Below are 15,983 nucleotides of genomic sequence, written 5' to 3' on the forward strand. Positions count from 1 at the left end.
ACGCCACATTATCTTTATATCAAATTGATGCTTGGGATACAGACAAGCAGACAGCTCTGACACACTGATGAGTAATTTAGAGCTTTCATGATAAAACATTTCAAGTAGTAAGGCCAAATAAAAAAAATAGTTGTTCCCGGTAGCATGCTTCACAAAATTAGGGTAGGTTGGCCAGAGGGAATTTTTTTTCACTTTTCTTTTTGTTAGCTGAGATCCACAAAATATGGAAAACTTTAGAGAATGTTCTTGAAATTTTTTGAAAATTTTTTGAAAAAAATCTCTACGGTTTTTCAAGGATAGGTTAGGTTACTGGAATATGTGTGTTTCCCGAGACCAACCCTGACCCAGAAAAACCCAAGACATTTTGTTCAAAAATCCTGGACATTTTTGTTTTCAAAAAAATTTGGAGTAAATTTTCTAAATTTTACCATATTTTATTTGGCCAAAATGTTTAAGTAAAATATGCCTGTCTCTAAAGTTACAGTACATGTGTAGTCTGCAGTGAAAGCTGTTGTATTTTCAGAATTCTCAGAAGGGTTTCAGGCTTTGGAGAAAGAATTCTTTCATCTATAATATATTGATAATTTCAGGCGTGCAATTTGCAATTGAAAAGTGAATGCTGTAGTGACCAAATATCCAGCATAATGAAAGGAAACAGTACATAAATTTCTTCAAGTAAGCCTTAAACTTATCCATAAAGACACTCTGCATGTAATATGCTTGTAATCTATCTATATCATATGTGAAAAGATACATGACTTTGTAAAAAGCAACTACAAAAGTTACTGATGATATTGTCCCTATTTAAGTCTATCAAACATATGCATAGATTAGGCTAAACCAAAGTAATTTGACAAGGACACAAGACATGTATTTATGGAAATTTCAGGTACAGGAGAGAACAGTACAGTGAATGATCTCCAATGTGGTTAGACTGCAGAACACTGGGACCGTACAAAACCGCATTGCAATTCAACACTATCTTAGGGGGTATGTTGATAATTGTTCATCACAAAAGGTACCTTCAGACAAGCACTGATTACTACCATAAGGGAGAGCAGGTCACATGATCTGTACCAGTAAGAGCATGCACCTAAAGCCAATCAGAACTGGCAAAACTGAAGAAAGTTAGTATCTATAATTGTTATGTTGAAGATTTTCAAAATCATAAACTTTACGGATTCATCCATCAACACCTCTATGTGGTAGTCATGGACAAATGAGAAGAGGAAACAAACCTTGTGGTATCAGTAGCTGGGTACTGGCAACTACAACAGCTTATACTGGTACATATCTCTTCAACTCAGTAACTAATTAAGTTTACTCCCATGTTCTCTTTTAGTTTTCATGATTGATGCCTCACTGCGTCATTTCATTATGATATGGTCACTTTGCTATTTTTATCTGTCAGATGCCATCTACTGGTGTACCTTGCTGTTACATTAATATTTTTTGGAATTTTTTTTGTGAAATACTGATATCAATCCCACTGTTTACAGGAAGCATGTACTGTAAAATTATCTTATTTACTGGCAGTAAATGCAAATTCGGTGTAGTTGATAGGGATGTGAAGTCAGCTGACACTTGAAACCAATGTATTGTTTTCAATTTCCAACGATGCGTGGAGTGAAGGAAACGTGAAACGTGTGTAAAAAACAAATATGCCATATCAATGATTGGCTTTGGATCAACTTTCAGATTTGTGAAATATGACACACCCACAAAGAATGCTGTGAGTAAAGCAGTACCAGTATGCCCGTCCATTAGTGCTGCCCTACTCTGTATGGGTCTGTGCACACTTGCAATTTTGGCCACGATTGTCTTTGATTTGTAAACCAATTCCTGAGCTCAACTGACGATAACTCAAGACATACAAGGACTGCCCTGTGGATTTTCACATATCATCCACTCGCCTGCCAAATCAGCTGAGTTGATATTGTTTCTCTTGAAGAGCCCTGAACAGGCCTGGTAGGATTTTTACAACACCAGCTGCACTGCAATGCAAACAGGTTAGGCTATCACTGGCCATCACACCCCCTTGCAAGATTAGCTTGTGTAAAGAGTCAACATTACAAGTCAACCACTTGGGCAGACAAATTGTAACTGTACAAATATCTCATCAAAATGTTCACAGTTCCTTTGTAGTTGGTATTTTCATGACCATGAAGAAAGATAAACTGTAAACATGAAGTTAATGCCTGAATAAACACACCACTCTGGACTCACAGTCAAGGTTATCATGCATATTGGGTGTAAAATATGGAAGGCCGACAGATTTTGTCAGAACCAATAGCGGATATGAAATTGGTATATATCTACATCACCCTTGTATCCTGCCAAGTTTATATTTCATCATCCGGTCAAGATGGTTATAACTAGTGAAGCACAAAATGTCCCATATGGTACATTTTAAGAAAAAAATTAAAACATTTGAAGGCCACTGAAAACATAGCCTAGAATCCTATCGGAGGTACGGAGGCAAGCGGACGAATAGGATTCTAGGCTACTGAAAACATAAATACTGTAAACATGATTTTTACAGACTAAAGCTGCTATAACAGACCAAGCCAAGTGGGTGAATATACATATGGTTTTGGCTCAATACCACTTTTTACTGACTTGGCAGATGGGGAAGTGATACTGTCTGGCAGGTAACGGGTGTAAGAGTGATTTGCTTTTGTTTGAATTTAACAGAACGCTCATTCAAAACAAATTTTAAAAACTCTAAATGACGGTACAGAAATTTCTTCATATTCTTAAGATTAATGAAATCGTGAGAGGTATACATTGCACAAAGCACAAGATCTTGAAAAAAAGCTAAGTTTCAAAGAAACTAAGTCAAGCAATCTGCATATTATGTGTTCCTCACACACCTTGTGTAAAGGTAAATCTGTCACCGTACAGCATCAATGATTCATTCTCCCACTCACTGACAGATAACTGTCCTCTTTATCATAATGCCTGATTTCAACAAAATTCCTCACATACTTGACTGTCCTCACATACTTGACTGGCCATAAATGTTTACATTCATCATTTTCTTTCCGTTCTAAGTTTTGTTAGAACATGTTTTGGCACAGATGTATAACAAGCTTCATTTTGTCACCCGCTCAAATTTGCAACGACAAAATAATGCAACAATGTTTTCACAGGACTAAAAAATACTGAATGGGTTTGTTAAATTGTGATTCAGAAAGTTGTGCTTCTGGGTAAGAGATGGAAAAAATGATAGCACTTCCGACTTTTTTTGTCAAGAAAAAGTCTACTGAGCATACAATTTTTTTAAAAATTTTCTTGTGAGCCATTAAATTGTGTCATGAATTATATGACATTGAGTGTCTCAATATTATACAGTATTATACAATAGAAACAAACAATAAAGAGTTAACAAATGGGCTTATGTCTTTTTGAAAAACATAGTATTCAACTAATCAGAGAGCCTCTTCTGCGGGGAGCATTTTCATCATTGAGTATAGCAGGGGACATTGATACACTGTGAGAAAATAATGTTTTGAATTGAGGAGGAGTTCTTTTCAGTTTGAGACAAAAATCAGACACAAAATTTGACAACAAGAGCGGCACATCCAGCCCCATATCAGATAGTGAGAAAGAAGGCATCTACAGCTAATATTTGTTCTATCAGTTTGCTATTAAAAATGTTGTCTTTTTAGTAAAAGAGATTATAACCTTTTTCAATGTACCGTGTATACCCCTTAATCCTGCCAAGTTCATATTTCCGATTAGCTGCAAAGTTAATATTTCAGCTTATCGGAGATATCCCATGTGGTGCTTTTCTCACCATCAGGTTAAGTTGGTTAAAACTAGTGAAGCACAACATGTCCAATGTGTTTTGCTTTTTTCACAAAAATATTGAAAATTTGAATGCCCCTGAAACTATACTAGTAACTGTGTACATGACTAACGCTGCTATAGCAGACAAAGCAAAGTTGGTGAAAAATGTACAATTTTGGTTCAGTACCACCTTTACTGACTTGGCAGATGGGAAACCAGGGAAAGTGATACTGTCTGGCAGGAAAAAAAGATAAAGAAATGTACCTTTGCATCACCTACCAAGCCTCCGGTAACCTGATAGAGTGTGTTGGCTCAATCAACCTGTTGTCTGCTACAAACAAACTGGAACACTTCTGTCTACACAAGTTATAATCTATCCTGTCTACACTGGCCACAACACTGTTACAAGTCAGCTTAAAGAATTTGATTCCCCATACAGAAAAACTGTGATCTCTGAAGGTAAAGGGCGAGGTGGAGTAACCATGGTAAAGAAATCTTTTACTGTTAGCCATTATAAATTACTGAGGAAATCTGAGTTTTGAGTAGCAAAGGTGTATATATGATCAGGGTTGATGGTAGGACCATGGCGTGACATAATTTCCTATCTATGGTGAAATCACAATACCATAAAGTCTGGACTTTAAGTATCAAGCTGTCAACATAATCATTGGGTACTGCAGGCTGTACTGACAAATTGAAAACTACGCATTCTGACATAATTTTGCAATAAGTACAAGAACTGTATGTTATTGACAGGAGAAAAATACTGAAATTACATCAAAATTAAGCTACAGGCAATGGAACTTTCAGCAGCAACCATTCTAATTTGATAAACTTTTTGTAAAAGTTTAACTCAAAGTTTTTCCTGATTTCCAACAGTATGTGCTGGTATTGCAAATCCCTAATAGGGTGCATGTTAAGCCTTGCATGACGATCACTCTACTTGAGAGATCTTCAAAGTGATTAATGAAGTCCCCAAGGAATGTCTCTATATTGTACACAATAAATGAAGGAATACTGTAGCCGTAGTTCAAGTGGTCAAGGCCTACTGCACAGTAAGTGAGGCTACCAACAATTCCCCTTGATTTGTTCACTCAGACATTTTTTGCTGAAGGCTTTTTCAATTTTATCAGTTTCTTAACAATTTTTAACTTACAATTTAAGTTCAGGATTATTTGTTAAAACTATGTTCCAAAATTATTGATTATGCTTAAAATTCAAGAGTAAATTGAATGAGAAGTCGATGTTTGGAGATGCTAAAAATTGCACACTTGTCAAGATAAAGTTATCAGCAACTAAGATGGTCTCATCATACCACCTGTCAGACATGCAAATTTCCTTTGTTACGAACATTAAAAAAATCAATACCCTTTCTTTTGCCAACACAGATGCAACTTATTCCCTTAGTTTCATTGAAAATATTGTGTATGGCTGTCAAAAAACTGTGTCGACAAAATTACAAAATTGCTATCTCCTCCGCGGAAAAGGGGTTGATCTTCTCATTATTCACAGTGAGAAATCAGAAAATTATGATGATCAGAACTATGTTGCCAGAATTTTGAAATATGGACCGAGTTGTTCTCTGTACAGAAGAAATTTGCTTCAGTTCAGTGAGTGATCTCCGTGTGTACAGATCATGGAGAATTGTGGGTAGCCTCACTTACTGTGTACTGCTGTACAAAAATGTGTTACGTGTGTGAACTGTGAGTGCATGGTATTAATCTACTATAGTAATTTGGTACAGGGACTCTGAGTATAACTCAATCAGTATGGCACTTCGTAGTCTTTTTGGGGCAAGGCAGTTCCTCTAGTCTCCCAGGAGTACTCATGTCATTGCCACATCATCAGACTACACGCTTGGCAGAGACAGTTGAGAAAGCTGTTTTTGCCCCCACCCCCCACAAAAAAAATGTTTGTGAGCAACGATTTCTTATTGGGGAGTGGGGGAGCAATTTTTTCTATTACCACTACCAGATGAGTACATTACATTCCCTTGATCAGCCAGGAGACAACTTGGGAAAGGCCCAATTGGCAGGCAGGAAGTGTGATCGATTACATGGCGATGTAATGTGGTCAGGGGAAACATATTCTTCAGTAGCTATAGCAAAATGCTACAATGTAACTCTCAGGTAGACATCAGTATTTCGCACTTTGGAACTTTCGTTTAGGGGGAGGGGGTTTTGATGTAAACGAAGGAATTTCGTTTCTTGAACTTCTGCAACAATCTGAGACGGCCCCTTAGCCATGGTTAGTGTCATTTATTACAGTCCTCAGGTGTACCCAATCTCAGGTCACACGATTATTACTAACTATACCATATGTTAGAATTAATGCTCTATTCGGAAAATAAGTAACTTAACAGAGTATAATACCGAGCGATATATTGTTGGAATGTTTTGACGAGATCAGCCTGTAGTACAAGTTCTTGACGTACACTGAACCCCACCTTTGTCTGTCCGGTGAAAAGGCAGAGGTATGTAAGCCACGTGTGGTCAAAGAAAAGACACAACAATATGCGTACACCGTCAGTACACGGTATTATGTAAAAAAGACCGAGGACAATGAAAGAATGTCCACCGGTTTTAGTAGATGATTTGTGAAAACGGAATTCAAAACATTTGAAACATGGCTTGATTTGCATGGTTCCCCTCAGCAATTTGATCATATTCTCCGACTGCAAGTTAGACCATAGACACTTGAAGAAAAAGACCGAGTGTGTATGGAACGTCACATCAAAGGACGAATGTTACACTAACTAAACTGCTAATAATATTACAACACTAGTGTGAATACCTGTTTTGAGTCCAGCGTGTTTAAATCGTTAAGGATCTGCTTTAGCAGACGGATGTGTCTACTACTAACTGAAAGCCTTTGGAAATAGGCGGGGCGTTTATCTTAGCCATTATTTCTGATTACAAAAAGCTAGCAAGTCCTTACACCTCACTGAGTTTGACTTGTTCATCATCGCCCACGTACTGTACCACCTGGTACCGCTGACATATCGTATTCGTACATCGCAGTCGTCTTTACAGCTCTCTCGATCGCACGCTACATACCTGATGTTTGAATGGCTACTATTGTGCGAGACAATTCCCTCAGAGTCGTAGCTCTTGTAAAGCGATCTGACGGTCTATTCTGTTTCGTTCTGTAGTATAAACAAGCGCGGGAGTGTCATCTCTGCTCACAGTAGTATAGTAGTGCGTAAGTTAAATATTTACCGTCACTTCCGGGGTCCTCTCCTAACGGCTTCTGTACACTGATGTGTATCTGCACTCAGCGCTACATCGCATCCTGTTTCTTAGCATCCGTTCATTCTCGATCATCAATCTATAATTCTCAGGGATGGAAAAAATTCGAAACCCTTTCACTTAATTTTTCGTGGCATCATTGAGAAAAACAGCTTCGTCACTGCACTCCAGCTGCACCCTCAGGTAATCTCTCCATCTCTGATACCGCAAGATGGCGAGGTAGTCATACGTCTAATAAGTCAACTTTTGACCCCGGGTTCAACTATTGTAAAGGGGGGTATCTGGTGGAGGGACAGCTAAATGGGCTTGCTCTTTCATAAAAAACAGCAAACTTGCAGCAAATTTGTTTTAATTAGGTTGACATATTCTAAATAAATACGAAAATCATTTTTTTCTCAGGTTTTCCATGTACATTGCGGATATGAATTTCCCGACTGAACCTGAACACCACTGCGGCAATATGGAACTGAGTTGGCCGCAAAAGCGTGACCCTGTCACCTGGAACGAACTATAGCGCACTGAACCGTTCGGAATCCTCGCCAGCACCGAACCGTTGCGCTATTGACCACCGGTAAATACATGCAACTTTGCACGCTTTTCTATCGGCAGGACAAAACCCCTACGGCGACGATTGCCCCTATGCGAAAGATCGCGATAAGTAAGCTTACAAGCTTTCGCTAGCAATTTACAAGTGAAAGACTTCCTGACGATGGAAGTCGAAGAAAACAATGTTATTTACAAAAAAGTTTTAACAGAACAATAGCTGAGACACTAACACAAAGTTTAGGCTCTCTACAGTCGTATCGACGGGTTCTAATAGGGCTTAATGACATTGTCCGAAGTCTTAAGAGCCAGTTGACCGTTGCATGCTTCGTGTTTATCATTATGTACAAAGTCTCAGGTATTTCTTTATAGAGTATAGGGTTGTCGGAATGTGGAGGAGCCTGTCAACATGTTAAACTTTTTTTCCCGCCACACCTGAATTTCATCAGATTGCCGTACAACTGTGGTCAAAATTAAAAGGCTGAGTGGAATTCGAGGGGTCACGGTCCCCTTGGAGTGTTGGATTGAAGTGTTGGTCATGTTTATTGAGAGGGCTTGGAATAAGGGATGGCCCATTTGATTACGGTGGAGGGGGCTTGAGAATTTTCGAAAAAAAAATGTTGCCGGCATATTGCTTCTAGGAGGGCTGCAATAAGAAATTGCTGTGATGCAGCCTTTGGTGGTAGACCAGCATTCAGTGGTCTCTGGAGCTGCCACCTAGGGCGGCATTTTGAACAAGAATCTTTGAAAACAGACTTTTGTCTTTGGAGCTGCCGCATACGGCGGCATTTTTGAATTGGTATCTATAGAAACAGAAACCTCTTTTCAGTAGCATAAATCACGGTCACTCTGTGTGGAGTGACCGTGCATACATAGTGACCATACGTGAATGTGTACTTGTATTCTGCTCCTGCACTCCCCGACTGCACTGTATTATAAATGCAATGCTACCAGTGTCAGAATAAACGTTAGAATGTTTGTCAAGTCTACAAAAGAGATTGGAATCAATAAACAAATAAATGTCATGATAAAGCAGCCAGACTTTATAAATAGATATATGTCTATTAAACTTTAACATTTTGTCTCAAATTTTACAAGAAAACAAAACAACTGGTGAATATCAATGTTGTGTGCCATCTGATCAGATATTTCGTGATGAAGAAAAAGAATATTAACATCTGCCGTTCATATCTCAGTAAATATGTATGATTTGTGATATTCATTGGGTGTGTAATTGCTTTAACTCAAGTCTTCAGTAGCGTTTGTTGTCATTGCTTCGGTGGTGTACTTGAAACAATGACTGGAAATGTAAAGGATTAGATGTGTAAACTTCCTGATAGGATCAAAATAGACAATAGACATAACTGTATTTAAGTAAATCCTTCGTAAAAAGGTATCGAAGAATAAATGAACAATGAACTGTGTTATACTCAAGCAATTTTACATATGTTTTAACTGAAAATGTTTAACTACTTTTAAAAATGAAAAAAAAAATGAACAAAGCATGTAAATCTCTGTGAGGCCCGTAGTCTATTTATTAACATATGTACTCAAGACAAATTTAAAAGTTTAATAAATCACTCTAGAATTAAAAATCTTCTCATATCTTTTCTATGTTGTTAAAATATAATATATCTATATCAACTGTGTGAAATTTCAACATTTTCTGACAACTGTGAGTGTGTTTTTTCAAAGCGCTGAAAAATGGAGGTATTTCCACACACGATAGAGCCTGGCGTATACCGTCGCCCCTATGCGACCGAAATTGGAGAGGATTCAAGTTTTTGTACGATTTTTTGATTGGCTTTCGTTGAACATTGACCCATACGGCGCTTCAGTCACTTAGATTAGAAGTGTACAGCGCGGGAAACTGTAAGTACGGCGGTTTTTGACTATGATCCTGTGGTTTATTCATCGAATTTGTCCCTTGCGAAGTGTTTCTTATACATTTCTTGCATGTAATACGTACTTATTTCAAATTTCAGCCTGATTGATTGAGAAATGTTTGCGCTCATCGATCGAGCCTCCGATGTGGGCAATGCCAGCTGGCCTCCCCTAAGAACAACATGGCGGCCTCTGCCAAGTTTATCGTTGATTCAGCGTGGTTTCGACCCGTTCAAGTAAGTTTTTAACTGCCGTTTTCAATCGAATTAGTGTGTCCGATTAGTAAACCGTGTATTTTTCGTACATTTATGACGAGAGCCCTTGTATAGTTAGTTTTTATCACTGTTGTTTAGGTAGCAACTCATACAACGGAGCCGTGTACACTAATAGTAGGGTGACCGGACGATTTTTAAAACTGAATTTTTTTGCCAAAATCTTGATGGCACCTGTTGAAAGTGTTGGTACAAAGTCCAAATCTGCACAAATAATTTGGCTAATTAGCATAATCACAATTTGGCAGCCTCTGGAAAATCTAAGTTTCCAAATTCTTTCCCTGGGAATATTGTAATGAGGAATAATGAGACAATATGACCAAAAATCGGATCAAATATTGTTAAAATGGCTCAAAGATGACTAACTGTACAATAATGAGTCTCGTGAAAGGTGCATTGATAGTTTCCAAATTATTTCTGTGAGAATATTGTATGGGTTGATGAGTCACAGTGAAAGAAAATGGAAGATTGTCCTTAGGCTGACCTTTGTGTTTACAGTATCATGGATACAAGCCATTGTTTCTGGTCAGAGACAGGTGCGCACCAGTGAAAAAGCACGTTGTTCAAGTACGGCACTATTGCGAACTTTACTTCCTGCTTTTAAAAAACCGTGGGCGCTAATTTGCGCTGCATAGCTGAGCTATTTTAAAGCACAAAACAAGTAGAAAAATATATAAGGTACAATTTGCCCGCATGGCCATTTCTTCCCTCCTTGAAAATGATGCCAAAAGTCATAGCCGTTTCAAAGTAAAAATTTCGTCAGCAGTTTCTTGGAAGAAAAAAAAACCTTTTTAGGAAATTTTTGCACTCATCTTGACTTCCTAGTCTTCACAACATTCACTGTGAAATGCAAGTGTTTCCGTTCACGCGATCTCTCATAGTGACCATTCGCGTGCGAGTAGACGACTTCCAAGATGGCGTCCCGTCTGACGTTTGTTGACAAAATGTGTTCATAAACTTCAAGATTTTCACGTCATTACCTTGTTCATAGACATAAATGTGCACAACTGTTGCATACTTAAGGTGAATTTGTACAATTTACCACTACCTGGGTCCCCCTTTATGCCTTCGATTTTGAGCATTCACTCTTAGAAAACTTGTGTCAGCCCCATTGTAGGGAATAGGAGGGCCTCTCGTCCGGTCACCCTACTAATAGTAATACACGTACTTCCGGGTAGCTGCAGTACAGTTGCTCGAGGTTTTGCCTGGGTATTTGGGTCGGACGGCAAAATCTGCTTTTGCCGTCGGACCCAAATACCCAGGCAAAACCCCGAGCTACAGTACTGCAGCTAACTTCCGGGTAGCATAAAAGCAAGTGCAATGTCATGTTGACACCCGTTGCTTTTTGTTACGGCAAAATTAACGTTAATTCCGATAGTTGCATCTTTTAAAAGCGTGTTTAAGGTGTCTAATTATAGTCATTTCAAAACCTTCCTTCCAAAAATTGAATGTGTGTCTTTCATAAAATATTTTTCCAGGTAACTGTCTACAATATCAGTCATCTAATCAGTGTATTATATTGTAGTAAGTTATTTTACATTTTGCATTCATAACTTGGTGTTGGTAAATGTGTGGTCCAGTGTATTTCAATTTTATTCTTTTAAAAAAATGTGTACAGATGGTGCACATTTTAACAATATCATCGGTGTATAACACATGTATTGTAGTAAGTATTTTTTTTACATTTTCTGGTTGTGGCTTGGTGAAGGGAAATGTGTGCTGTGTTGTGTATTTCAATCATATTCTTCTATTGTTTATTATAAAGATGTAAGGCAGTTTTAAGGTGGTTGTGGTGCTAATTCTAACAGTTGACATTACAATCGGCCTCTAGGTTTTTAATATTTTTGACTAATGCTTTAAGTGTGAAAATAATGTGTTTGTAGCTGTGTGCTGATACGTGTGTTATTTAACTGTAAGTTGCAATGCGTAGCGCTGTGGTATTTTTTAATTTCAAGCATTTAATAGCGCAGAGCTATATGCAGATAAAACAATTTAAAGGTGCTTTATTTGCAAACTCTAGCAGTTGACATTAAGTGTGAAAATATTATGTAATTGTGGCTGTGTTTTGCATTTTGAAAAAATAATTCAAATCAATTACAATGTTACATTAACAGTGATCTGTGTTTTATTGAACAGTAAGCTGCAAATACATAGTGTTTTCTCGTTTCAAGTTTTCAAGAGCACATCTGAGCTCCATGCATAATATGTTTGTTGATAAAATATTATACTTTTAGCAGCATATCTACAATAAATGTAGCAGGTCTAAGAAAAATGTCTTTGCCTATGTACATTTGTAATAAAGTCTGTATTTTTTTTCTCTGTTTTTCCCCCCTCCAGATATGATATCACAGAGAGATGCAGTATACAGGCGTACACTCCACCTACAAACAAAGAAATCCTGGAATTGAAATTCACCAGTGAGAAACTGTCATCCCACTTCAAAACCAATCCAACATTGCTTCTGATTCACTGGTTGCAAAAATTGTTTGTAGTTGACATGCAACACAGAGGTCAAAAGCATCTACAGCAAAAGGCCAAAAGGCTTGAAAGCAAGTACAATGCACTGCTTATTAAGTACAGGAAGTCACGACACCGTAATGCATCTACACTCCTGCATAACGTAGAGGCATTTCTCAGTGACACATTTACCTGGCCTTTTCTCTCATATACAAAGACATCCAATGCTGATTTGCAGCCAACATCACTTTCTGCACCAGTAGAAGTTGGATTATCTTCAACCCCACCTTTACCAACCTTACCAACATATGAAGAAGTGGTACAGATGGACATGGCACCACCTGCGTATAATGACATTATTCTTCCCATTGAAACCTCATTTTGTGATCCAAACCGTCAGTGTTTGAGAAGTGGCGCAAGTTTTTCGAAATCCCCAAGTAAAGCACGGCTCAAAGAATTGAAGAGGAAAGCTGAAGTTCAAGCAAGCAGAGTGAAAATAAAACTAAGCAAAATTGCTGATGAAAGGGACTCGTATCGTCAAGCCGTCGGTGTCAGAGTTCGCGATGCTTTGAGAGAGAGAGATACCGCTTTGCAAAAAGTAAGTGAGATGGGCACATTAGTACAGAAGTCTGTAGCTGATTTAGAAGAATTGGAGGAAATGAAGCGAAAATGTGACACACTGACCAAAGAGAGAGATGAAAGTAAGAAAGAAGCAAGGAGAAGTAAGGAAAAAGCAAAGAGATGGTTAAATGCAACCATGACCCTGTTGGATCAATCTATCAAAAACCAGGCTGATAGTCAAAGTACCAAGAAAATTACTGAAAAATTAAGGGAAGTAGAGAAAGAGAAGATATCGCTATCTTCAAAAGTGTTGCAGAAAGGAAAAGAAACGTCACGATTGAAACAGCGTATAGCAGAGGCTGAAATGAATAATGAGCAAGATAGGGAGGGAGGCAGCAGCTGTTCTCCAAGAAGGGATTGTAAACAAACTTACTAGTTCAGCTAAAAGAAAGAGAAGATATATGAACTTCAGAAAAGAATCAAGGAACTGACAAAGTTGGAAACACGGGGAAAGAGAGGAGCATACAAAACAAATAAGACTTGTGTACTATCACTTACTCACTCTAGGTATTAGTGCTAATCAAATTGAACCGGTCATGAGGACAGTTTTGAAGCATTCATCATCACTTGAAACCGAAGTACTCAAACTTGTGAAATTGTCTACAGCTCAGCGAATAAAAATTGAGGCAGGACAGTTAGTTACTTTACGTGGCCGGGTAGAATGGTCCGAAAGAGCTGTTAAAAGTGTTGCTTACATGACTGACAAGACGACAAAGGGGCAGCTTGAATTTATTTCACATAAGCTTGTCTTGTCCCCTAATAATGAAGACAGGGAGAAGGGCTCTCGTACTATTTTCACACTTGGACCAATTGCTGGAGGAAAGGCAGATGACACTTTCATTGATTTGCGAGACTTATTAACAGAACAACAGAGACTTGGAAAACAGATGGGATTACAAAATGTAGAGGAGACATACAGTGTTATCATCATTAAGGCAAGATTGTCTGATAGGGCTGCAACTGAAATGAAGACGACTAAGCTGTGCGAGGTGAAAACTGAGGAACTTGAGCAGCTACTACAACAGTGGGATGACATGAGTCAAGAAGAAAAAGACGAGAAGATTGTAAAGGCACGTGCATTCACCTGTGGTGCTCACAAGTTGACCAATATGGCAGAGTCAATGAACAAAGCCTCAGCAAAGTTCCTCTACAGTCAGGATGATGGACAAGTCGAGTGCAGAGGAGTGTATGGAGCAAAGAGGCATATTTATGAGACTGACAAGTTACTTTGTGAGCAGAGCCACAAAGAATATGCAAAGGGCAAGGATTTTAAAGCATTTTGCCTTGCAGAAGATGTTCACCAGAAGTCAGGGGCACAGCTATTCAAACCAATCGTAGGATCACGCTATTTGATCTTCTTCCATAATAGTATACCAACCTACGTGGGTAGAGAATTCATTCAGCTCTATCTCATCGACCTACGGGATGTTAAGGGACATTGGAACAGATTTGAAGCAAGTGTATATGAAGGGTACAGTGACCCCAGAATTCTTGCAGAGGAAAGGGCATATGCCATTTTGTACCATGAGGTTTGGTTGACTTTGATGGTGAAGACAAAATCTGTGCAGAATATGCTCGAAATGAATGATATTTATGATCAAAGTGTACAGAAACTCCAAGAGTGGAGCCAAAATTCTGAAAGTCTGTTCGAGGGAAGTGAGAGGCTGTCAGAAATGAAATGCATAAAGCCTATATTTTGGAAGTTAGACGACAGGATGAAACTGATGACATGGTTGAAAAGATTCTGAAAGTCTGTTGTGAGGCGGGAGCAACTAAATTAGAACAGCATGCCAGAGAACACCTGCCAGGTGGAGAGTTTATTAACGATACATGTCCTGAACGATACATAAAACCATCGCAAAAATGAATTAATGGTCATTAATTAATTTTTGCGATAATTTCATTTAATTTGTCTAAAACCGGGGTCGAATGTATGCATGGTCACCCATTCATTCAGTATCTTTCAACATGTCAAACAATATAAGTAGTATCTCGTATCAAACAAAATTCGTGAAAAATGGCTGACTTTGTCCCTTTAAAGAAAGTACATGTAGTAAGAAGATAACATATCAAACGTCTCTAATTTTTCCCAGAATTTTTTCATCCGTTACTTTCTAAATTATTAACTGCGAAGTGCAATGCTCTCCTATATCTTCAAATCGCCTGGAATTATACCACCCTATATGGGCCTTTAGGATAGCACTACACAGGCGCAATACACCGACTGTTTACTTAACTTGATGGATACATACTGGCATGTTGTCCAGAGTTGTCCAGGCCACCAAATGACCCCTCCCCCTACTATCGCCAAACGAGCTTGAGGATTCAACAATGTTACTTTGCAAGCTTTTTAATAAATTTTGAATAATTTCATGGCCATGACGGCCTCCAGAAAATCTGATATTTTTGTATCTCTTTTAGTGTGAGGATTTTCCCTTTTTTCCTTCAACATGAAAAGAAGGCGCATCTCTCTTTATTGCCTTTTCTCATAATCTGAATTGATCCATGGTATTCTTATATCAACCAAGAATAAAGATACCTATATACACACGATGCCTTATAGCACCCAATTTACTTCTTTAACGGTATTCCGTAAAACAGTTTCTACCATCAGGTCCCTTGTTATGTATCATAACATACATATGTGCAATGTGCTGGAGGGAGTTCTTTTTAGCTCACATTTGGTATACCAATGTGAGGTAATCGTATAAGCTGAATCAGTTCATTTGCATGCCATTTGCATGTCTGTATGTATGTATGTATGTATGTATGTATGTATGTATGTCCGTCCACGTCAAAAACAGCTAAACCGCAGCACCTACTGTCTTAGTATTTGGTGTACAGGTGCACCTAGGGGTGGAGATGTGAATTTGTCCAAATGAACATGTCAGTGCCAAAAATATGCAAATGAGGAGAAAAAAGGAAAAACCCTGCAAATTGCTAAAACTCTGTAACCGTTGGTCAGATTGGGTTGAAACTTGGTGTTCAGATTCCTTTAGGCATTCTAAATTAGGTGTTAAAAATTTGGGATGAAATTTGCATGTTTCTATTTTTAGGGTAATTTTTCAGTTTTTAGTCAAAAAATGTTTTCTCTGAAACCACTCATCTGATTGCTTTGAAAGTTGGTATACATGTTCCTCAGGATGACCTCAGTCAAGCGTACACA

The 15,983-nt window shown here is 38.3% G+C and overlaps 2 protein-coding genes across 6 annotated transcripts in view; one reads left to right on the forward strand and one right to left on the reverse strand.

The window, feature by feature from the left end:
* LOC139115800 (mucin-22-like) overlaps positions 1 to 7,271 on the reverse strand; it is a 34,225-nt gene extending 26,954 nt beyond the window's left edge. For 2 of the 4 annotated variants that reach the window (XM_070678167.1, XM_070678164.1), the window contains exon 1: positions 7,011 to 7,271. The gene's annotated coding sequence lies outside the window, so the exon portion shown is untranslated. The other 2 variants (XM_070678165.1, XM_070678166.1) reach the window with 2 other exon arrangements.
* A 2,088-nt stretch (positions 7,272 to 9,359) lies between these two features.
* LOC139115802 (uncharacterized) lies at positions 9,360 to 15,378 on the forward strand. Of its 2 annotated transcripts, XM_070678171.1 has the most exons (4): positions 9,360 to 9,455; positions 9,569 to 9,703; positions 11,218 to 11,263; positions 12,077 to 15,378. In XM_070678171.1, the coding sequence occupies exon 4, from the start codon at positions 13,354 to 13,356 to the stop codon at positions 14,563 to 14,565; it is 1,212 nt and encodes a 403-aa protein (XP_070534272.1). In that variant the 5' UTR covers positions 9,360 to 9,455; positions 9,569 to 9,703; positions 11,218 to 11,263; positions 12,077 to 13,353; the 3' UTR covers positions 14,566 to 15,378. The 2 variants fall into 2 exon arrangements, with proteins under 2 accessions (XP_070534272.1, XP_070534271.1); XM_070678170.1 differs by lacking the exon at positions 11,218 to 11,263 and having other exon boundaries at positions 12,077 to 15,377.
* The last annotated feature ends 605 nt before the right edge of the window (positions 15,379 to 15,983 follow it).

Source organism: Ptychodera flava, chromosome 17 (genome assembly GCF_041260155.1).
Source record: "Ptychodera flava strain L36383 chromosome 17, AS_Pfla_20210202, whole genome shotgun sequence".
NCBI lineage: Eukaryota > Metazoa > Hemichordata > Enteropneusta > Ptychoderidae > Ptychodera > Ptychodera flava.

What these genes read in the sequence shown, in the direction of transcription:
- LOC139115802 (XM_070678170.1), top strand. Translation starts at nt 9,585, where the DNA reads ATGTTTGCGCTCATCGATCGAGCCTCCGATGTGGGCAATGCCAGCTGG. An exon ending in CGTGGTTTCGACCCGTTCAA is followed by an intron (nt 9,704 to 12,076) that starts GTAAGTTTTTAA and finishes TCCCCCCTCCAG; the next exon opens with ATATGATATCACAGAGAGAT.